General features: G+C 42.3%; 1 protein-coding gene across 2 annotated transcripts in view; it reads right to left on the bottom strand.

Annotated features, from left to right (window-relative positions):
- LOC119141728 (paralemmin-2-like) overlaps positions 1 to 21,911 on the bottom strand; it is a 155,803-nt gene extending 133,892 nt beyond the window's left edge. For both annotated transcript variants that reach the window (XM_037374299.1, XM_037374300.1), the window contains exon 1: positions 21,506 to 21,911. In XM_037374299.1, the coding sequence (XP_037230196.1) occupies positions 21,506 to 21,550 (45 nt within the window). In that variant the 5' untranslated portion in view covers positions 21,551 to 21,911. The remainder of the gene's footprint in view (positions 1 to 21,505) is intronic.
- Between the last annotated feature and the right edge of the window lie 2,292 nt (positions 21,912 to 24,203).

Here is a 24,203-nt window from a genome sequence, read left to right as displayed (position 1 = left end):
GTTCTGCAACACCTCTGTGCCCAGCACTTGTGCTTGAGGAAAATTCTTTGGTTCTTGCAAAAATGTTATGCTGAGGATGACAGCAAATACTAACATTTCCTAATGGGTGTCAAGAAAACTTTGCTGATGGCACAAGTCCTTAGCCAAGAGTCAATTTGCATTACTCAAGCTCTCACATTGGCACAGCAAGGGCTTTACTCAAGGGGCATCCCATCCTGGCTCTGTACCAGTAGCCAGCCTGAAGAATGGGAAACACATTGATAAAGGCCTTTTTAGGTTGTCCCTTGAGTACTCCCAGGGTAGGTGAGCAGTCAGTCACCTCACACCCAAGTGACAGATAGTTCATAAGAGCTATCTAGCTTTTAAACAACAAGGCTTTCCATTTCCCATGGAGAATTAAGTGTTAAGTGCCCCACCATTTTCAGTAGGAACAGAGAGCTAACAGACCTTTGTGAGTCTAGATATATAGATATATATATATATATACATAAGAGGGTGAGTTTCTCTCATTGCCTGATGGTCTCCAAATGCTGTGAAGCTCACTATACACCTACCACCTTGATGCCACAGACCTAGTGCTACTTGACTCTGGTGTGGGAGGGAAACACTGAGGAAAGCAATACTAATCTGAAGTGTTAGATTATACCTCCCTAACACCTCCCTCTCTTACTTCAGTGATATGTTATCACACAAAAAAATCAGCCTCTTCGACCATTGATGGTTCTGGTCAGATCTGAGCACTTCTGCTTACACCATCTCTCTTCTGTTTATCTCGGATAAAAGAAAATACCATAATTACTGCCTGTCTCACTGCCCTGCCACTGCCATGCCTGTCAAATCCTACGGACAGTGGATGGCATCAAATTCTACAGGACCGCTTTGAAACACTATATGATTGAAGGTTGTCTCAGTCTTCCTGTTTCACCATTCTGCATTACAGCAATGCCCAGAGGACCCTCAAAAATTCTGGTTACCATGTGCAGAAAATAGCAGTTAACCAGTTATGCAAAATTTCTTGTAGAAAGAGTGTTGTGCTTTCCCAGAGCCCCAGTAAACACAATAGGACAGGTCTTGTAAAGCTCAAAGAGAATTTAGACTGGAATTTATTGTTTTCTGAAAGGAGAGATTCCTTTTCTACAGGACATAAGAAAGCATGATGCTCATTCCTACCACCTCCATCTCCCTTCCTGAATGTGCAGTGTCATGCAGTGTTGTCATGGCTGCAAAGTTGGAAACCATTCCTGTGCCAGTTATCTCGACATTCAAACCACACTTTGATGACAGAGAAGCTGGGGTGACATCTTATGGGAAAGAATCACCTGTACTCTACTAGGAAAGAGCCAATTGTCCTTGCATCACATGTGAAAGGCACTTATTACTCTGGGTTAGCTCTGTGCATACACAAAACTATCTGATTTGTTATAGGAAACCTTTATTTCTCTGGTTCTTCCATATCACTGCTATGTCCCTGCAGAGCCCTGCAAAGAGTCTCATATGCAAGGTGATACACAACAGCCTTTTTCCCAGTCAGAGTGCAAGCAAGGACATACTTTGTTATGCTAAATCGATACTCTGCGAGAAAAGTGCATTCATCCTGTTATGAGAAGATAAATGGGATCAGGGAGCAGAGTGCAGATGTATTAGCTTAATAAAGTGCTGCTAATTTTTAAAATCAGACTTATTGTCATCATTTATTTCATGTGCAGGAGAAACAAGTTTTGTAAGAAAATTTTGAATTACTTTGAGGCAATGGTGAAGCTTATGAGTACTAGGTACTACCATTTACACTACAGTAGTACCAAAAGGCCCCAGACAAGAAGCCAAAACTTAAGATTCAATTGATATATAAACTATCAAAATTCCATGTGGAGATGTACAGCAATCTTTGTTCATGTATAACATCCATCATTGCTGCAATTTAATTGTGGTATTTTGTGCTGCAAAAGCTATTTTTTAAGGGGTGGCCACAATGAAAGAAATGAAATCTTCTGTCAGCTGTAGCTGCAGGCTCTCCATCTTAAATTTGCATCTGTTCTCAGTTTAGGCATCAAAGGGCAAGTTTCTGATACTTAACTAAATCTCTCCTTGCTAGAAGCAGATCACATCCTCTGCAGACCTGCTAGTAAAAGTCTTGGATGTCACTGTGGGCTGTACACAGGAGGAATATCAAACAACATTATAGCGAGCTCTGTTTTGCCAGCTCTTGTGATTTTATAGCGTTTCACAACATCTCCTGTTTTCTTAAAACCTTAGGTATAGAGTTATGTGACTACATGGGAATCTTAGCTTTCATATAAAAAAAGGAAGTTATGAGTCCTTATGAATGCAGGGAAAAGGTGGAAGCATGATCCAGCTGTGGAAAAGAATAAAAAAAGAAGTATATAAAATATTGCAGTTTTTTCTTATTATCTGTATTTTACAATCCAAACCTCCACTTCATTATGGAGCCAACATATAATCATATTCTTCCATGCCCACCAGAAAGGATGAACACCTCTCTTTTATTGTACTGTAGGCTGTTTGTGATACCTTTTGCTCCCCCAAGTAGCTGTAATGTTATGACTCCACAGCTCCAGCTGGACACTTTGGTGTATATCAAAATGTCAAAGGCAGATAATTTCCACTGGATGAAAATTTGTTTTCTAAATCAGTAGCATCTTTGCCATCAACTTGAATTGATGTCAGTAACACATTGTCATCAGGGAACAAGGATGATGAGTTTAAAGCAATAGAGTTGCCAAGGAAGTGACTAAATGCAAATTAAAACTTAACTCTTACTCAGATCTACTTGGTGTTCTTTTTCAAATGCCCATAGGCTTTCTACAGTTCCTTTGCATTGGTTTACAGTCTGAAGTTGTAGAAGGCAGTGTTTCCTGCAGAGGTTCCCCTCCCATCTCATTTTCTATAACCATAAACTACTTTAAGCAGTATTTATAGTAAGCTCACCAAGAATTTCCCTTTGGAAAATTTCTTCTAACGTCATACGAGAAGATTTAGCTAGTAACTGCTATGGATTGTTGTCATCTAAAGTGTATTGTAGATGACTCTCCAGAAGCAGAGTGGTCTGAAGAGATTGGATTACAGGGGAAAAAAGTTATTGGCATGTAAGTACAAGAAGAATAGATCTTATTTACCCTCTTTGAAAGGAAAACTGAAAGACAGAGTTTCAAATGCTGATAAGAGAAACATGAAAGTTAAGTTTTGAGTGAAAAAAGATTTGGGAAAAGAGCTGAATTTCAGTCTTGGCATTTGCATAGGCAGACATTACAAGGAAACAAGAAGCTTGGATGGGATGTAAGGTACATTTATGACTTTCTTTTCCTTTATTTTGCTGAAATATTTTATTTATAGTGTGGCAAACAGATGGGATCCACCCACCAGGAGTTTATTGTAGACATGTTCACTACATTTAGAGGTATATTCTGAAAACATAACCTATTGCATAAGAAATAGTAAAGGGTAGCACAATAGAGTCTTTATTTACAAGGGTGCATCTTTCATTGAAACCCTTTCCTATTGTATGTTGCATACTGAATTCCTCTGCAAATCTGGGCAAGAGTTTGCATTCTGCAGAAAACCTGCAAGCCAGGTTGGTCGTGGGGGAAGAAAAGAAACATGTCAAACAGTAAGGAGTGATATAAAAATGTGCAAGTACACACATGCCAAGGATGAAGCAGCAGCTGTACAAGCTCCTCAGTTTTCTTATCGAGGGGAATGAGAAAACCCTTAAAGAGAAAGACAGCATGGTGCTGAACAACGGATTTTTCCACAGTAAAGTACCTTTTGGCAACTCTACATTGCTACTTGGTCTTTTCTATGCTGCATCAAGCTGGGTCCTGACTGCCACCCAAATATGACAACCTTTGAGACGCTGGAACCATTAAGCAATACTGCAAGAGATGACTTAACTTGTCTCCACTATGGCCAGCTGTCGTGGTAGAGCACAGCAGGAGACTGCTACACTGCTTAGTTCAAAAGCACACCAATGTCAGAAGAAGAAAGTCAAAAAACCTCTGATCAAGTCAGTTTGTTTCATAATGAAACAAACACAAGTTCAGTCACATTCATAAACAGTTTAACCTCTGATGCTTGATAATGATATGTCAAGTAGAGGTCAAAAATTTAATCTGCATGGATTCATTAAAAAGGGAGAAGGCTTAGAGATACTTTACTAAACAAACTGCTAACAGCACGTCTTGGCCCAACATAGAGCATTCAGTGGGAATGGCAGAAATACTTCTATCTCATATTTACAAAAAGCCTCTATCATGGAAAAAGATGTAGAAAAAAATCTTATTTTCTGATACATCTTATGTAACTTTTGCCAAGTCAAAGTCTGCCAAAATGATCTTTTCTTGCAGTCCTGTGCTGAATAACTGGCATTCATACTAATAAAATATGACTCTTTAACCACTGCTTGTTGTGAGGATGTATGTTTGTTGAGCAACTGTCTGTCTGATAGTCTTGATAACTGGCAGTGGTGGAAAAGGCTGTCTTCCTTCCAAGAGGCATGCTAGGAAACCAGCGCCAACAATTTCACCTTTTTGGTTTTTCTCTCTGAATCTTAACAGCAATAAAATCTCAGAATTTCCCACCACCTGTCCAAGATCACAGCTTGAAAGGCAAAGGCAAGAAATGGTCCATTCCACTGCTACGGTTTTCAGAACACATGCCACAGCTGTGCGATTTGTAATGACTTGGACAGAACAGTTTTGTACAGCTGAAAATATTTCCATTTATGATTTTCCTTCCTAAAGCCACTCTTTACACACAGCGTAAATGATTTTTTCTTTCTAAGGGTTATTACTCGCCCAGGGACAGTATCTTTGGATGTGTGTGTGAATTAAAATAGAAAGAGGGGAGAAATCAAACGATGTCTATAGGTGATGTTGTTGCAGAAGAGGAAACACAACTTTTTTATCTCCTAAGTCATGCTAGACTGTGAAAGGACATCCCTGTTTTACTTCCCTGAAAATAAAGAATGTGGTATTTAAGGGGGCAACGCTGTACTAGCTATTCTGTGTGATGACCTATCAGTTTCTAAACTGTCTCTGACCCTCATTCAAAGGTACTAACAAAACCTGCCCCTATACCCTCAAATTAGACCAGGAGATCAATAACAGTGATCATGAACATAAGCAAAAGCAAGAACCATCAGGTCAGCAGGGCTGGATCCAGGTTCCTTCCCTGGCTTCAGGTACCTCTGTACTGGAGTCAATAGGCACATGTTTAACACAAATTCTGATCCCGAGACACCTCTGAAGGATCTCTGATAAGAGATCTGATCTATTGGTAAGGCTGCTTGCATACAGGAAGGCAGTAAAAAAGAAAACTGGTGGACTAATTGATTGCACACACTGTAGTCACACAATATATGCAACATTGTTGAGGAGCAGCACTGCAGCACATGTTGGAATATGGAGTCTGTTGATGGCAGCTAACCAAATTGCATGAAAAGTCTATAGAAGATCTCTGCTGAAGGCCTTGCTCACATGGTTTGTGGACATGGTGGAGATCTTGGGCCACCAGAGTAAGAGCATCCTGCAGGGAAGAAGACAGGTAAGACAAGACACCTGTGCTCAGATGGGCCTTCCTGCACATGTAACAGAAGCAGTTCAGTGGACTGTGAGCTTCACTGCAGGGTTTGAACCTTTGGCCAGAGAAGTTAATGTGGACACAAAGAGTGGGATTCAGTGTGTAGCCTGCCAATGTTGCAGTCAAAAGAGGTATCTACAGGGTTCAGCTTGCTGAATGTCCCTGGTTAAAGTATTTCACTTTCTGTTCTCATTTCTCTTCTTCCCAGGTCTCTGCTCTGGTGGAGGCTGATGTTGGCCATGTGTTCACTGTTGTGCTAGCACAATGAGGCATAGACTTCAGCTGGCATTGCTCTAATACCAGTTATGAACAGTAAAGATTCTTCTCCCTGCCAAAACAGAACGAAAGCTACCCTGAAACTATTCAGAAGGTGCATAATGGGGTTTCCTTTGCCTCCCTTGTAGTATCAAGTTTCATCAACTTGATAACGGAGACAGAATAATAAAGCTCTGGGAGGCACTTGTGCCTGAAGCCCCATCTTTAAAGAACCAATTAGACTTCATGTAGATGGTTTTCAAATTGTTTCTGTGCAACAGTAAGGGCCACAATCTACATTTGGCAATGAAAGATGGGGATGCAAGTTTAACGGCGCAAAAAATCCTACAGGATTATTCCGTGAGAAAACCCAAATTAAATCTAGTACAGAAAGGTTTCTGTGCTTTTTTTAAAATTTTTTTTTTCTTGATAAATGCTGTAGTCTCCAATGGATGTCCTGTATTCCTTACTATTTAATACTCCTCTCTTTTATCTATGTTTCATGGGAGAAAACCAAACAAATATTGATTGATTGAATTTTAAAAGCACAAAGACTAATGATGCAATCAGTCTTAAAAGGGTAAGTAGGTGCAATTTTCCTCTATTACAATCTGTGTGCTGTTTTTCAATTTGCCACTTGTGAAACTGGTCAGTTGCCTCAGGAAAAACTATTTACCCTCTATAAAATGCTCTAAGCCTCTTCAGGCTAAAGCATTTAAAAAATACTTGATTTGCCACAATACAGATTTGCTTTGGATGTTTAGCAGATGCAAAAGTCAGATGCACTTAAGTTTCACAACATCTTTTACATCAATACAAGAGGTATTCTGGATATATGAAGCATTATACAACAACCTATTTTCTGAAGAATGCAGGCTTCGAAAATGTCTGATGCTGAGTGTTAAGAGTTAGTGCATACTTTTGAGAGTTTTTCTCTTACTCATGTGTCAGGAAAAAGTGGGGAGACAGGTAGCCCTTATCAGAACAATGGAAAAAAAAATAAAATATTGAAGTTTGTGATGATGGTTGTTTGGAAAAAAGTGTCTGAATAAAGACACTAAGAAGAACAACAAGCAATTGCATCACCTTCTTTCTGACATAGAAGTTTAGGCTTCATGTAGTTTACTGAATAAGGTTCTTTGGCATGTATTTTTGAGTCAGATATGGAGTTCATGGATGCCATACACCACAGCACTGTGCAGAGGCAGCTGTGCTCATCCCAACTGCTCTGTGCTGAACCTGGAGCAAGTTATCAGCTTGCTTCCATTACCTTTGATATATGTTGCACATCTATTTCAGTAAACATCTGATTTACCACAGTGAAGACTCATTTTGGATACCTAGCAGACCCAAAAGCCAGAGGTACATCTTTGTACATATGTAGGTACTTCAGTATACTATTTAGACATGCCCTAAAGGATCTTAATTATTCTTTTTGTGCCTTTTAGCCAAGGAAAGCATTTCCAATATTTTGTAGATGGAATATGCTATGGTAACCTTTGAATGGCAATACAGCTTGAATTGCCAAATGTCATTTACACAGCCACTTTTCAGAAAGTGGCGCATTTCACAGTAAAAAAAAATCCCAACTCTTGGACCAATTAAAACCACTGTTGACACTTCTCAACTAGCCAAAATAGGTTTTTATTTTGTTTTTTAAAGGGAGTAAAATTGGTCTAAAAGGAAAAAGTTAAGTTAAATCACAGGCCAATGTGACAATTGTAACAGTTTAAAACTCAGGAGGTAATTTGTGCTACAACACAGTAAGAGGTTGTCACCAGCTTTGCCACCCACTATCCACAAATCTGGATCACCCGTGGAAACATATAATACTTCAGCAATTTATCCACAAGGAAACTAGTTGTTCATTGTTCATGGTTTAAGTCCAGTTTTAAGTAAAAAAAATCTGCTAAAAAAAGGAGAAACTGCTTGAAATGGAGTGTAATATTAACAGCACATCAGCAGTGAAAGGTCTCTTGGCCAGTTTCTTAAATACCATGTAAAGTGCCTTAAAACAAAGAAATAGAAAAAGATAAATCTATAAGGCTGTGCTATATTCTAAGCACCTGTTGCCCTACCAGAATGCATGCTGAAATGCTTTCTGCACATACAGGTTAAAGTGCAGCCACAAATAAATCACCTGCCTTATGCTGAGCTTTCCAGAAGCCTTTGACCATCCATTTGCCCTACAGATTATGTATGAATCATTTTCCAGCCCACAAATATGTCCTAAGGATCTGCTCCAAAATTTCAGCACAAAGTTTTGCATTGATTTGCAAGAGTAGCTTAAAAACAAGTTAGGTTGGACAAAGAGGATAACAACAAAATTTGACAGTATTGGCTTGATTTGCTTCTGCTACCATTATTTTACACTAGCTGAAAGGTTGGGATCTCATCTCCTTTAATTTTAGGCTACAACATCAGGGAAATTTCAGCTTGTTAAGCCTCCACAGTTTCTCACCTTCCAGCATCAACAAAGAAACCTCAAACATGATTTCCCTGGAACTGAAAATATCTCCTCCTTTCCCCTGCAACTCCCCCCCACACCTCCCCTTCATCTTACTGAGAAAATAAGGCTTACTAACTTTTTTTTTTTTGCTGTTGGTAACATTTCAAACAAGAGAAAAGCTTCCTATTGGAAGGAAGTTTCAACTGAAAAAGCACCTCCTCACAAAGTGCAGGTAAAGCTTGGGAAGCTTATTCCAGCAGAGGTTATTAAATATCCGGACTCTTGGTAACATACAAGAGAAGTCAAGAGCAGCAGCTGTTAAGAGACCAAGGTTCTCAGAACTGGATGTCTGCTGTGGATGAACAAGAACATGTGAAGTTTAAATTCTAATCATTTTTGCACATGCAACTTTCAACTTCTGATAGGTGAGTTTAGCAGTTTTCTAACTGTGCCTCAGTGCTACTAATAAGGATGTGTGATGACTGGCAAAGCATGCACCTCTCAAGTTTAGAGGAATGGTGGATCCCACTGTCTCTGTTTACCCTCAGCTTTACAACTTGTTGCCCTGGAAAGTCTGATTTAAATGTATGATCTGGCACATATCTGGTGCTTTTTATGATGATAAAGGGTCAGAAATAGTGTGAACACCTCTGGGGATAGTATGGGTCTTTTCCTTCTCACCACTGAAACTAAGAGCACAATTCCTGCTAACTTGCTTGGGCGCAGGACAGAGTCCTACTGAAAGAGAAGAGTATAGGGACTGGTGGTCTAAATCCAACAAGAGGTAATTTTATCTACTTTTGCACGTGATCATGTTACTCAACATATCTGAACACATCACTGACTACCCACATGCTTAGCCTATCCAAAATGCAAAGTAAACCATCCCAGCTTCAGTCTTCTTCCACTGCCATTGGATTAAATTTTTCTCCTGAGTCTCCAAGCATCCATGTGTCGCCTGCCAAGTCTCATGGAAGCATTGTGCTTGGCATCACCAGAAAAGTGACCAGCTGCAGAAGAACCCTTTAAATTTAAGATACTTATCACCAACTGAATGAGCAGCATCTGAGCACAAGCAAAAATACTGGTGATCCACCCTAGAAGAAATATGGAAAGATTTTCCCTACCCTTAAACAAGATCATCTAAACCTCGGTATTTTCTTCACTAAGCCGGACAACTCTGACCTATTCTGTCTTCCCTCAGAAGTAATTTTCCTTCACTTCTGAAAATTGCTGACTCTCCTATACTCTTCTCCATCTGGTGCATTTCTTCCTTGGAGACTTGAATCCAGCATGGGTCTGAGCAGAGAACCATTTCACATGCCTTATAGCAGCATTCCTGTCTCTATATACACCAGCCTGTTTGCCTTTTCCACAATGGATGAGACTGCTGAGCAATATTCAATGGATTATCCACAATCACCTTTTCTTCAGAACTGCTATCCAGCAATTGATTAGTACTAGGTGTTAAGAATCTTCATCTGTTTTGGAGTCACCATGTGAAAAAGGTTAGTAATCTGTCAGTACCATCTTAAACTTTTTTTTCATGTGCATTCACAATCCCTTCCAGCAAGGACCAGTCTACAAATACAGTGACTGCACTGCATTATCTGATCCAGGTTCATGAAACACTGTCTAAAACTGGAACAAGGTCAGTCTAAAGCTGGACATTCTCTGGTACAGGTTTCTGCTGTAACAACTGGTTGCTGGTATACATGCTCTTGCTTCAGTTCTCCAACCTGTAAACATCACCTAGACAGAGATGTGACCAACACAACAATGACAATGAGAAACCAAGTCTGCCTTTTTCTCATTGAAACCTCCTGCTCAGTGGGCTACTTGCAGCCAAAAGGATGAACCATGCAACAAGCACTGCAGGTGTGGCTTCTTGGTCAGTGAGCTCATTGGCATCAGGAGAGCTTGGGGAAGCACACAGCCCCAGTACCTCTTCTGTCTTTAGTGGCACATCACATTGATGGAGCTTAGTTAAACCACTCTCCAATCCATACAGATAGTGACAATATATAACCAGGGCCACACAACCTTTTTGGATCTTACTGCTTTGCAACCAGCCACCTATGACTTGCCCACAATCACATGGTCAGTGTTATCCATCAGTGTAAACTGGATTTATTTCACCAAGGAACAGGTGTTTTCAAAGTAACAGAGACCAAAGATTATTTTTTGTGTGTTTAAGCGAGGGCAGTGGTTTGCCTACAATGTCACAGACTAACATGAAGTAGAAACTGGAGCTGTAGATACTTGGACCACAAAAATACTAGTCTTCTTTCCTTCTACATGCTTTTCAGGACTGCTTTCATGGGTTGTCTGTTCTCAGGCAAGGAAGGATGGTGCAGCATTCTCCTGAGTGTCAGGGGCCAAACGCAGAGGGGAATTCTTCCCAGTGCCCTGAGATCTGTGGCAGAATTGTAAAAGGAACCTCCTACCAGCTCTCTCCGGTTCAGTAGTGCTGTCCATCCCCTCCTTCTCAGCAGTGAAATCTTTACAAGACACCTTGTCTTCTTAATTATGAATTATTATACTGTTTTAAAAGCCCAGGGGAAAAAATCATCATTAATATAAAGAGTTGTCTATACTGGAAACTTTATTGATTTTGGAACAACTCCTTTGTGGGACATTCAGTCCTGTGAATTGCTGAGAGATTCACAGAGGCAGGGGTCTGCACTGTGCAGTGCCACATCAATCTCATCAAAACCTTTGCTCGGCATTGTATGCAATGTCACACATGGTAAGGACAAAGATACTTGTAAACCACTTACATTTCGTTATTTTTCCTCTGGAGATTAGGAAGCTAATAAGGAAAGGCATGAAAAGTATGAACAGATTTCTTTTGCATACATGAATTTCAGATATCCTATATTTATTTAAGTCTAAATTTTATACTTTTTGAAACTTCAGCAGTAAAAAGTCTAAATTTAGCACAAAGAACTGATATTGCTCAGTGTCTCACTGATACAGTGACATAGTTCTTAAAGATGTTATGTTTAGACTGTTCTTTGTTTCATTTTTAAAAAATTGGAGATTATTTTTCCTTCTGGCTGCTTAGAAGTTACCTCCTTAACCAGAACAATTTGCTAAGTTCACCATGATGCTGGGATGAGTTTATGTACATTCCTAGTTCAGCAGTTATCCCCACCACACGGAGCTGTCTTAAAGGTGCAGATTAAAATGCTGGAAAATGAATCAGCTTTCTGCTCGAGTCTACTTCTCTAAAGTGCAGCAAGTGCTTGCATATGCTTGTGTCTATTAAGAACAAGTATATGATTAAACAGAGCCTTACTTTTTATGTCAATGTAGGTAGGAATTCAAAATAGATAAGGAATTAACTCCCAAACACTATACTATGTGCACAGACCTGCCAGAACTTGCAAACACATCCAGGATCGTAATTTTGTACTAAAGCCAGTGTATGAGACAATCCAGTGCCCTGTGCTGCAGTTATTGTAAACCTAGTGACACCTTGTATGCCAAATGCTTGCTTTATGCTCCAAATGGGAAATAGTTGGATGACTAGGGATCCTTCAAAAACCCATGGAGTTTTCCCAAGGACCTGACACATGGTGCAGCGCATCCATGAGAGGCTAACAAGTATGTATGTGTATGTGTGTGTACTGCAACGCCTTTCCCTTTCAGAAACCCACTGGGAAAGACCAATCAGTCCGATGCTGGCACTGCAGCATGTGGCACTCAGCTGGTTAATAATGAGACGCTTGCATTTAGCACTGCTATCAGCTCCTGAGTAAGCTCAGCTCTGCGCTAGCTCCTGCTGCTGCCATAAAGAGACTGCAGCTGTGTGACTCTGCAGCATACATTACAAGTTGCTCAACTCTTCCTCCTCTAGCAATACATTACACGGAAATCTGGCTTCCAATTTCTGTCTGCAATTTTCAGCCTCTTAATAGGGGGTCCTTAGCCATTCATTACCTGCCCAGGTTACTTCCTTCTACTGCAGTGCTGCTTATAGCTCTGCATGGCAAAAGAACATGGCTGAAGCAGAGAGGCTGACAAAGACATGTCCCCAAAAGGCTGGAAAGCACCTTTTATATAGCTCTCTGCTGATAAACTGAAGGGTTTTTTTCAAGGTGTGTATTGTTTAAAATCTGAGCACACCTCTGCTGTCCCAAATCTTCAACTGCTTGTCAGTGACTGCTATTATTAGGGATTGCAGAGGGGCTGAGCCCCACCCTACTAACTGTTGTCTGCGGATCCTGACAAATGATGCTGGCAGCTCAAATTAAAACAATCACAGCACCGCTTAAATCAACAATCTGAGCTCTGTGCTGTCTGGAAAGGCCAACAACTCCTAGATGAGAGCAGGTCTGTCTCCTTCCAGAAAAAGCTGCCCAAACTGCATTGGTTGTTGGCCTTTTTTTTTATGCACAGAGAGCATTTGTTTTTACTGGTGAAGAGGAAGAAAGCTTTACATGCCTTCAGTGCCTCACCTCGTTGCAAGTCAGCTAAGTAACAAAAAGCATCTGTGTGTCAAGAGCTACATAGGTCTGGTGTGCAATTGCCAAAAGGCCATACCAGTTTCACTGCCACTGGGTTTGTCAGGTGGTGTTAACCCTTGCAAGCACGTGGGTGTCTCAGATAAGAATTTGCAACAGAAAAGGCTTTTATATGCTAGGGAAATTAGGACCAGAGGCAGGTGTAGCATCCCTGCATTCCCATGTCCTGCTCCTGAAAGGCATCCTCAGACCGAAAGGTGCTTCGGCACACACAAGCTTAGCGTGTGCTCATGTGCCATTCATGAGAAGGCAAGGTTTCAGATCACATTTCACTGCCATCCTACCTAAATAAGGAAGCATGTGATTAAATTCGAGGTTCTGTTGGTTTTGCTGGTGGTAACTGACAAACAAATCCCTCGATGGAGCTTCATTTCCCTTGTCAATAAGCAAATATACTGAAATCTTTGCAAAATTCCTCGGGACCCACTCACAAAGAGGCTCAGAAGCTAAATACTGCTGCTGTGAGGCCTCATAATTTACTGCACATGCACAGTCTGGTGCTTTCCCAAATACATGTTGCAGACCAACCAGCTCGCTGGTGACTGTACTTTGCAAGTGTTCAGCTGATGAAAGAATACACTTCATTCTGTACAGGAATGAAACAGTATTTGTAAAATGGGTATGGATACAAGGAATGACTCCTACCAGAGCAAAAGTGCTCAAGCAGAGACTGAGCATCACTGTGCACCCCCTTCAAGCACTATCTCACCCTCATCCCAGCTACCCAGCTATCCATCACTTCTAGCACAGCATGTAAATCCCAAAGTCTCGCCTCTGACTTCACATGAACATCTACCCCACTGCTACCATGGTGTGTGGTATTTGTCCCTAAAGTTACACTCCAGGCTAGAGCTGTTCAATAGTTTCCAAAAATGTAAATCTTTCACAACTATTTTACTTTTCCAGACAGTTAACAGCAACAACAAGAAAATCACAAAAACTTTTCAAACCCATTTTCAACTCCTTTTGCAAAATACAATTTGAAATGCACAAAAAGAAATCTAGTATCTCAGCTCCTTGTCTGTGCTTAAGAGATGCTGGTGATGTGTTAAGGGCTAGGAATGTGCTGTGGAAACAATTCTAAATTTAAACAGTTGAGTTTGGGTAAGTCTGGAGACTGTCTAGAAGTTTCTCAAGAGCAAGTTCATTTCTGGTTTCTGCTCGTTCCTAGTTTTCACTGATACCTTGAAAGCAATATTTTTCATCATATTTCTGCTTCTCTTGCAGAGAAGATAATTTCATGTAAACATTCCTAAAGCAAAAACACAGATAAACCCCAAGACAGTATTTTCAGACATTATAGGCATTTTTCTTTCACTTTTGGCTTGGAATGGGCAAAGGCCATAATATTTCTTAAACTGTGTATGAACTCTCACTGTTATATATGCTCCAGAAGTCAAGACAAGATACACCTGTGCTCACATGGGTTTCTCTGTGCAATACCTCCCATGAAGCTGACTCATGATATTGCTGCAGTCCAGGGCAGGGCTGCAGATTTGTGTGCAGGGAAATCTTTCTTCATCCTTTACAGCAAATGCAAATGTAACGCTTCCTCTCCCATGGCTGATTTCCACTGGGGTTCATAGGAACCTCACAGGTTCATAATGTGCTCACAATTTTGTTTTCATTTAGTTTGTGATAATCCCTAGTTTACACAAACTAAACCCATTCCTGGAAATACTACATCAGGACACAGACTCTTCCCAGCCCCTTCAGGTCTTCTGCACCGCAGAGTACTCTGGAAATCTGTTAAGGTCACATTAGCTCTCAAGTTTTTTCAGCTCAGACTATAAAAGGAGGACAGCTACAACTATAGGAGGATTTTCTGTTTCAGGTACTTGAATGTTAGGCCGAGGAATGGTTGTGATTAATCAGAGCTGTAAATACAATTGGAAGTAGGATAATGAGGGAAAGATGGGAATGGAAAAATTGGATTAAAGTATGTAGCAGCAATATTCAAATAAGCTTCACGATCAATTGCAAGGAGGGTTTTCTTTAGTGCTGAAACTCGGGAAAGTACTTAAAGACATGGTTAATCCAGGAATGTGTTTGAGTACACAGGATGGCTGCACTGTATCAGACCACCTAGCCCACGTTCCATTCTAGCACAGTGCCTAAAGCAGAAGACCTCAGGAGCATGGCAAGAACACATAAAACTTCCCTGCCAGCCTCTAGTAATTTGAAGCTTGAAAATTACTTCTGATAAGAAAGTCCTTCATGTATTCTGCTTCCATGAGCGTGCTTGGGTTCTCCTCAAGCCTAGGTGTACTCCAGCACCCACCACATGCTGGAAAGCAGGGCTTTACAGCTTAACAATTCATTTTAGGAAGACTATGTCTTTGGGTTTGTTTTGTCCACAACTTCTGCCCTCCTCAGACCCCAACTAATTCTTGTGTTAAAAAGTGTGAGTAGTATTTCCTTATCTCATCTCTCCCTAACAGTCATGACCTTATAGACTTCTGAAGATTCTTTTCACTCAGTTTCCTGTTTTCCAAGTAGAAAAGTCCCAGCCTGCTTACTCTTTCTGTATCTTGCTGAACTTCTTTTCTGCAGGCTTTAGGTTTGAAAACAACAAAAACATTACTTCCTAAATGAAGGCATAGGAAACTAGTGTATTAAGTCATCACTACAATCATAAGCTGTTGATTTAATCAATTTGCAACACCTTTCTATGTGATCCCCAACATCAGAGATTCCAATTTTCATGAACAATGCTATGTGGAAGGAGTCACAAAAATTTTGGAGACACGTTACAGTAGAATGACCTTCGACATGAGATCTACTAGTCATGAGTTTTAATTTTGTAGGGTAATAGACAATAGCTGAATGGGGAAAAAAAAGATACTGGCTTTTCTGTGACTAAATTTTCTGAAGTTTATGGACACCACATGATGCTCACTGCAGCTGCTGAGTGTCAACCCAGAAATGTAGAATGGCTAGGTTACCAGCAATTGTGATACTGAAACTCTACTAGTACTATCTTTCCAAAAGATAATTGTATTACTTTTTTCAAAGATGTGTTGAAAAATTAGTGCAATTCTGTATGTAAACATATATGTACGTGCCTCATTTGTTGGGAGGACTCCAAACCATCACCTGGTGTAAGCTTTACTAGTGTACAGTCACAGTGCCATAATCTTACTGCAGTTACAGAGACATGGTGGGAGAGCTCACATGACTGGAATGCTGTCATGGATGGCTGTGTACTTTTTAGGAGAGATAGGCCAGCAGTGAGGGAGCAACTGGAATGTATTGAGCTCTGTCTAGGGGTGGATGAAGAATGAGTCGAGATCTTATGGGTAAGAATTCAGGGGCCGGCCAACATGGGTGATGCTGTTGGGGGTCCTCACTACAGGCCACCGGATCAGAAGAGGGAGTTGATGAGGCCTCCTACAGACAGCTGGAGGTACCCTCACCGTCACAGGCCCTGGCTCTCGTGGGGGCCTTCAGCCACCCTGATATGTGCTGGAAAGACAGCACAGCTGGGCTCACACAGTTCGGGAGGTCCCTGCAGGGCATTGATAATAACTTTTTGCTGCAGGTGGTGGAGGAGCCAACGAGGCAAGGTGTGCTTCCAGACCCTGTACTAACAAACAAACAAGGGCTGGTTGGTGGTGTGAAGGCTGGAGAAAGGCTGAGAGAGCTGGGCCTGTTTCACCTGGAGAGGAGAAGACTGAGCGGGGATTTTATCCATGAACACAAATATCTCAAGAGCAAGTGTCAAGAGAATGGGACCAGGCTCTTTTCAGCGGTGCCCAGACGCAGGACAAGGGGCAACGGGCACAAAGTGAAACACAGGACGTTCCACCTGAATATGAGGAAAAGCTTCTCTGTTATGAGAGGGTCAGAGCACTGGAACAGGCTGCCCAGAGGCTGTGGAGTCTCATTCTCTGCAGACATTCAAAACCTACCTGTGTGCAGCCTGCCTCAGGTGAACCTGCTTTAGCAGGGGGGTTGGACTAGATAATCTCCAGAGGTCCCTTCCCACCCTGACCATTCTGTGATTCTGTGTGAAACTAATCTTTGCAGGACAACCATCCCCTCCTCATCCCTGTTGAATTAGCTCCCATGCTAGTTCTAGTCCCTTGCAAAAGGCAGCACTGCTCAGACTGCAAAGCCCTCTTCTGAGGTGCTGGCACTGTACTCCCTTGTATTTGAATGCACAGTCCTGCATTGGCCTCTCCTAACAGCAGCTGCATACAGGTGTGAACAAAGTCTTTAAATGGAGGACCCCATTTACCAAATAATCCAACTTGTTCTACAGGTCTGCTTTTTGTTGTTGTATTTACTCCTCCACCACTCCTCATGCTGTCTGCACACTATCAATTTTGATTTTTCATTTACATCAAAGTGCTAACAGAGGATGTCTTCAAGCCTTGAAAAGCTGCTTCCTATAAGCTCTCCCCTGCCTTTGCTCTTGAGGAACAAGGGTCTGTTCATCAGTCTCCCTCACTAACAGCAACTTTCTGAGACCTGTCAGTTAGCTAGTCTTAATCCAGCTAAGGTAGACCTCACTAATACAGGAGGGAGCTATTTTTAAACAAGTGCCTTACCATACTAAATCAAATACCTGATGACATTGAAGGAATGTTAGATACAGCTCAACAAACTCATAATCTCATAGAAAAAGCAAGAATGGTCTTGTTCGACAGGAGGCATGTTTTACATGGCTACTTCGATATCAATAATTTCTTTAATGCTTCCCTGAGCTAATGGTTCTCAGAACTGGGCACTGATAAGCAGTAACCATCAGTACCGTTTTTTTTTACTTGCTAAGAAATCAGTAAATTTTAGTAGTTTCCCAGTTTCATCTGTGCGCTGGACATCTCCTTAACCTGCATATCTCCTCCAACTCCTGTGCTGGTTGTTGCTCTAGTGGATGATTTCTCCTCAGTGCTGTCCCTCAATGATTGCCTTTAATTTACCTGATATATGGGTGACACACGTTCACTGGATCATTTGCGCACTTGTACCCCAGATGCACTGATACATACTCAATGCCCTTGCTTCCCAGCTTTATGACTTCTAGCTAAGGGACAGGAAGTATTTACATTTCATAAATGCCTGTCTATGTTAGATCACTAGCTAGTGGTGATCTCTGCAGTCATAGAGAGAGGGGCCATATAATAAATTGTGGAGCCACACAGTTTATTTATCCAAAATGTGATAAATTATCTCAGCTTACCTGTCCCTTAGCCACTGAGCCTGCTTCCTCTGGGACTATTTGCATTCCAAACTTCTGAGCAACTCGCAGCAGGCACATTTTTAAAGCCACAAAAATGCTTCCTTTTTCACCCAGAATTTTACCCACCACCCCCCTTCAGGAAAAGAGCAGACACAAGCAATGAAGTGTGCTACAGGAACAAGCCAAGAGAGAAGATGGCTTCCAACCACCTCTTTTAACCCCTTGCCTGCCTCCTGCAAGGTATCTTCTCACACTGTGCAGAGTGGGCACCGCTTGGCTCCATTGGTGGTAAACCAGCAGATCAATGTTGTGGTGATTTAAGGTCGGGCTCAAAGAGATGTTGAGCAGTGTGGCATGACAGAAAGATTTGCCAGTATCTGTGGCATGTATGATGTGGATAACCTCTGCTCAAGGAAGGATCAGAAAACTAATTGCTCCTGGCCATGATCCAACAAGGACACAGAGTTTATGTTTTTCTCCCAAGCAGAGAGAGCTGGCCTCCACTTTTCAGTCGTTGTCTCGCATTTCCCCACATCTCAAACCAGACTGCCACAGTGCTCTGAGACTTGCTATAGTCAGTTTGTGAATTTTAGGAACTTCAGAAACAAATACCTAAAAATCACAGTTTAAGCATGTACAATGGTATTAAAACCACATACATTTAAAGTGTTTTTTTGGGGTTTTTTGGGGGTTTTTTGTTTTTTTTTTTTTTAAATCATAAGTTATCTTTCCTAAAGACTTATTTAGCTGCTTCATGCCCTGGTAAACCATAGCATCCAAGTTCTCCTCAGTCTTGTATGCAGTCTTGTTGCTACTCTCTGAGACAAGGCCAAAGTCCATTATTCACAGTTTACGGATGGAAAAGGACTGCACAGGCAGGCAAAGTACTTGTGGCTGGCAAAATAAGTGGCCAACTCACGTTCATCAAGGTTTAGATTAATGTCCTAACAGTTAGATCCCTTTTTGCCTCTTCCCATGATACTTGCCTATGTGCCACATATGCGTATATTAAAACTGTGATTAATCAGAGTAAAAAAATACAAAAGCAAACTCTTCAAAAAGTGTCAGCCTTCTGGTATGAATATTCATATTTCCATGTTTGGATTTTGTTTTCCTTAAATACACTTCAAATTTACTCTGCTTGTCTTCCTGGCAAGCGTGGTGATTATGGAAGCAAGCACAAACGTACAGGCAACAGTGTATAGGAGTCCCAACAGTAAATGGATTTCTTTCTATATGCCTAGCATTCAACCAGCTTGATTGGAGTGCTGGTGTAAGCTTCTGCTCATCTGAAGGGAGATACTGCAGCTTGTTAAAAAAAAGGCAACACCAAGCTGAATTCAAATGCAACCTTTCTGTCTTCTAAGAAAGGCCATGGAGCTTCTGAGGATTAACCTTATTTTAGCCAACTGGTGGCAAAAGAGAAATGCCTAACTTGTCTCATGCCACTCATCTTGATGGAGCAAAGCTTACACTAAAGATAAACTTCTCTGCATTCTGACAAACATTTGCAGCAGCCCAAAGACAAGAGGAAAGTTACCTAATGAGATTATATGGAAAACTTGTTGCACTCCTGAGTGGGTAAGCAGACAAGTTAGTTCATGGACTCACATTCAAGCTTAAAATAAAGCTGAATATTTCTGATGCTGAAGTAAAATTATTTCAGTCTAATTCACTGCACACATTGCAATACTATGTGTATATTATTTTGTGCCAGAAATAGAAACCGAAATGGTAATATATATGGAAAAAGAAGATCCAGATTCTCAAGGCCTTCTCTCATACTAGCATAAACCTACTGTAAAAAGCTGCAGTACACATCTGATAATTTTACATCCATAATGGCATCATTGGTGTGAAATGCAAAGCATCAAAAAGCAGAGGACCTGAACTACTCTGGTGAAAGGTTTAAGCCGGAGTGGAAATGGGTGCTGCTTGGTTTTCTGTTATATAGTGGTCAGAAGAAGCGGCAATAATATAAACCATTTTTTAAACACAGAGATAGAAGTTTTTCAGAGGTATGCACTGCAGCAATGTGTGGAGCAGCTCTGCAGTGTGGTTCTGCTATATAGGACTCCCAAACCAGGGGCAGTGGTGAGGGTTGCCTCTGAGGGAACGTTCCCGGTGTTTCCATTTGGAGATTTGGCAATACCTATGCTGACATAAAACTGTGAACCAGCTTAAAAATATGCATCTACTTTCCGCTGCCTGAAAATTAAATGGTTATAGCTTCTACCCTGTATCATATGATACCATTTGCTCTTTTTCAGGAAATATTTTAGAGAGGAAAAAACCCCAATCTATTTGTTTTACATCTGGTTATTTTTAATCTCCATTGACCTGTTAGCAGAATAGTGGACTTAAAGAAAACAGCTTGGAACAGAAGCAGCAGCCATTCCTCATAATACAAAAGAAATCTGTAATCTCTGCCGGCTACAGTAAAACATAGCATCTGTTGATCATTGGGGGAACCAGGGAAGGGAAAATAAAACCCATGTGGCTCTGCTGTCTTCTGTCATTTCCCTTCAGACTTCCAGGTGTGCGGTCCCCGGCACCCTCTGTGCCATCTGACTGGGACTGGCACAGCTGCATCAACATCTCAGCATGGAGAAGAAGAGCTGGGTGTCACTCAAACAAGGGCAGGCTGTGTGGGGCTGGCAGACTGGCAATGCCCACGGAAACACAAGCCTTTTGACACAGCGTCTGTGCCATGCTAGAAGATGAGCTGGCAATTTCTGTGAGCCAGGATGATGGTGGTTTTTAAGCACCCAGGCCCAGTCCTCACCAGGTGTCACTGCCCACGATCCTCTGAGGTCTGCAGCAGCTGAGCTCATGGCTTACTCCAAATTGTAACATTAAGCATGAAAACAAAAGTTTTAACTAAAATGGGGCAAAACCCTGCCTAGACTTTACCCCTGGCAGGACGCAAGTCAGCAGGGAATTTATCTGAAAGCATATGCTCAGCTATGGAGCTGAGGTGACAGTTTAACTAGTAGATCAAATAATTACATGATTTTGATAATGCTGTGTTTGTATTCGATTATCTTAAAAATTAGTAATATCACAATTATTTTCTACAGTAAAAGCCACCCTGCAGCAGATAATTTTGTTTAACTTCTTAATCAGCTAAGCTAAAGCTCCCACTGTGAGAAAATATCTTTTCAGCAGAGTACTGATTTTCTCCCGCAATCTCCCCTCCTCCTCACTTATTCCTTCTTTTCTTCTCCATCATCAATCTTTCAAGCGTGCCACTGTGCATTCACATTTTTCTTTCTGCACGTGTCAGCTCAACGCTCTTCCTCAAAGCCCTCTTTCTCTGCCAAATCCTGCAAAGCAGACTTTAACCACTCATTTCCCGAACAGAGAACTCCATGCACAACTTCGCAAAAGCCAAGCTCTCCGGGCGCTTCCCAGTCACCGTGCCAGAATCCCACCTTCCCTCTGCAACCCGCAGCTATGGACAAAAGAGCGAGTAAAACGAAACTGACTTACTGCTATGGCTTGGAGCCTTTCCTTGTGCAACTCCGCTTCCGCCATCCTGGAGTGAAGGACACGGGAGGAGAGAGAGGGAGACGAGTGGTGGTGGGATGTGAAAAAAGAAGAAACAAAAAGGCAAATAAAAACAAAGCAGAGCACACACTGCCGTTACCCGGGGCAGGGGGGGGAACTGGAGTAATTGAAAAGAAAGCCGAGCTCCTGTGTAGTAGTCAGCCACTTTTGGAGACACTGCAGGCTGGCTCACGGTAGGATCATTTTAGTCACTGGACCAGTGCCTGCCTCGCTGTCTGTCTCCCAGCTGTATTGCTAACTGCATTTCATTGCTGCTTCTGTGTGCTGTTGCTGTCATACAAGCCATGTATGCACTCTCCGAGCAGCTGAGCGCAGGGATAGCTTGCATGGCTATAATTTTTTGCATTGACGTCTCAGCTCATTTGCTCCTCCTATGGGGCGCTGGGTCACGACAGGAGCTCCACATCAGTAGCGTGCACAGTAATCCAAACCTGCATGACTGCCGCAGAGGAGGCAGACAGCTGTGCCACAGCATGTCCTTAGCGAGCAGCGTGGCAGGGAGGGAAGGACTGTGGCACATGGCGTGGTGAGTGGGATCTGCAGCAGGGAGGCAGGCAGGCAGGCAGCAGCTACAGCCCCAAGTTAAAGCAGGTTTGGCTAAGGAAAAGGACAGGGCCAGCAGGAAGAGGGAGGACACGAACAGAGGAGGAACAGCACAGCGGCTTGTGAATGCAGCGGTAACATGGCATGCTGCAAAAGGCTGCTGCTGCTGCTGTAGGGCAGCTTTTAAGAGCAGCAGTGAAGAACGTGCATGTGGCGAGGAAGAGGGAAGGTGTCCATGCACCCTGCACATGTATTGTACATGCACTGCATTGACATCAGACACTCAAAAGGGACAAAGCTCTATGTAGAAACAGACTGACTGTAGACTCCAGCTGTGTTGTAAATAGGGAAGGAGGCAGGTGAGGAAGAGAGGTGTGTCCTGAGCCAGTGTTGTGAGGGTGCCCTTGATTTCAAGTGTGGCTTTTGCTTTGCATGCAACCTCCTCACTTTTTTGGAGGGTGAGGGGGTGTTTGGGTTTTATTTTTGTTGTTTTTTTGTTTGTATGGTGTCCCATCTGCATTGTTTTCTTATAAATGGCAAAGAAGCTCCTGATTCTCTCCTGGCCAGGTCCCATGGGGTGCTACTGCAACGGTGAGTACAGGGCTGCCATGGCAGAGGGACACCCCCGAGCTGGGAGGGGTGGCGGGGCTGAACATGACATCCTGCTGCTGCCCTGCTGCAAGGAGCAGGAGTGCATTTTACAGCATATAATTTTGGTTTAATAATGCCACGCTGACAGGACAGGGAATTTCCATTGTCTTGGAGGAAAGCAGTCTGGAGGTTACCCTGCTTCCCCTGTGCTTGTCCTTTCATGTGCCACCCAGCCTGGCATTTTACCTCTCTGTCTTGTCTTCCAGACACCCTCCACCATCATCCTGTTTCCAGCTCTGGGATGTGCTACTTGCTGCAGGCTGCTTTTCAAGGCAGCTTCTTTTTCAAGTGTTTCCACCTCCTGGTCCCATTTCCCTTACTAATACCCAGCCCGTCTTGTGACAGCATGTCAAGCTGACTTCTTGCTTAGCTTTGCCTCCATGAAAGAGGTCCTTTGTTGTATAGAAAACTCATAGAACATTATATAATTCCAATAGTCTCTGTGGCCAAAAGGCAAAGTTTTATTTCTGTATCCCAAGCAAGCAGTATCTGTAAGTGGCGTGTTGGGATGGGCTCACAGCTAGGGGAAATGCAATGATTCTAGCTTAAACTGGGATACTCTTTCAGTCTTCCAGCTTTAAGTAATTTGTTGGATGGCATCTGTCCTGTAGCTTATTTGGTTCTTGTTGTTTTTCTTCAAAACCTCTCTTTTTTGTTTTCGGTCACCACATAAAGGTCCGTGTATTGCTGCTTATATTACTACAGCTGGTTTTGAAAACCCATCACACAGGATCCAGACATCTATACTCCCACATGTGCATTGAGAACGTACATGGGCAACTCCTACTAAGACTTGCAAGGTATGCAATTAAATCCCTTCAATACCCTTCTCATATTTTGCCGTTAAGTCTTGCCCAGGGGAGGAATTTTGCTACAGGCCATATCCAGCAAAGGCAAGGAAGGGTATGCCTCAATGCTTACTGGACCTGGGATGGGCAACATGTTCGCTCCGCAACCGATAGCCACGTTAGATACTGCCAAAGTGGTGTGTGAAATGCATCAGATTTGGCCACCCCCTCTGTCCTTCCACTTGGCATCCACTCAGCGAAGCATTTAAATATACATTTAAGTGCATTCAGGGTAGTCATATGTGCATGTGCACATATCACTTCTGATACGAAACCTCCTGATGGTTCGTGAAGCAGGGTAACTGTAGCTGAGCTGAACACTGTGTTCACCCCATGTTCACCCTCCCTCCCATTTAACTGCAGTGTTTGTTGCAGGTGATGGGCAAGCAGGGTGCATCCTAATGAGTGCTGGGGAATTCCTGGCCCCAGTGAAACATGCTGCAGGACTGTGCGCCCCTCTTCAAGTTTAGCAGGCCAAAGAAACACGGATCAGCTCTGCTGTAGCACCCCACGCTGTTGGCACTTTATGACTGTACAGCCATGATAGAGGATGCATCAGCAGTGGGGCAGTTCCTTGC

This window comes from Falco rusticolus, chromosome Z, assembly GCF_015220075.1.
Source record: "Falco rusticolus isolate bFalRus1 chromosome Z, bFalRus1.pri, whole genome shotgun sequence".
NCBI lineage: Eukaryota > Metazoa > Chordata > Aves > Falconiformes > Falconidae > Falco > Falco rusticolus.
Note: the sequence above shows the minus strand (reverse complement) of the source record. Positions and strands in the feature narration are given on the sequence as shown.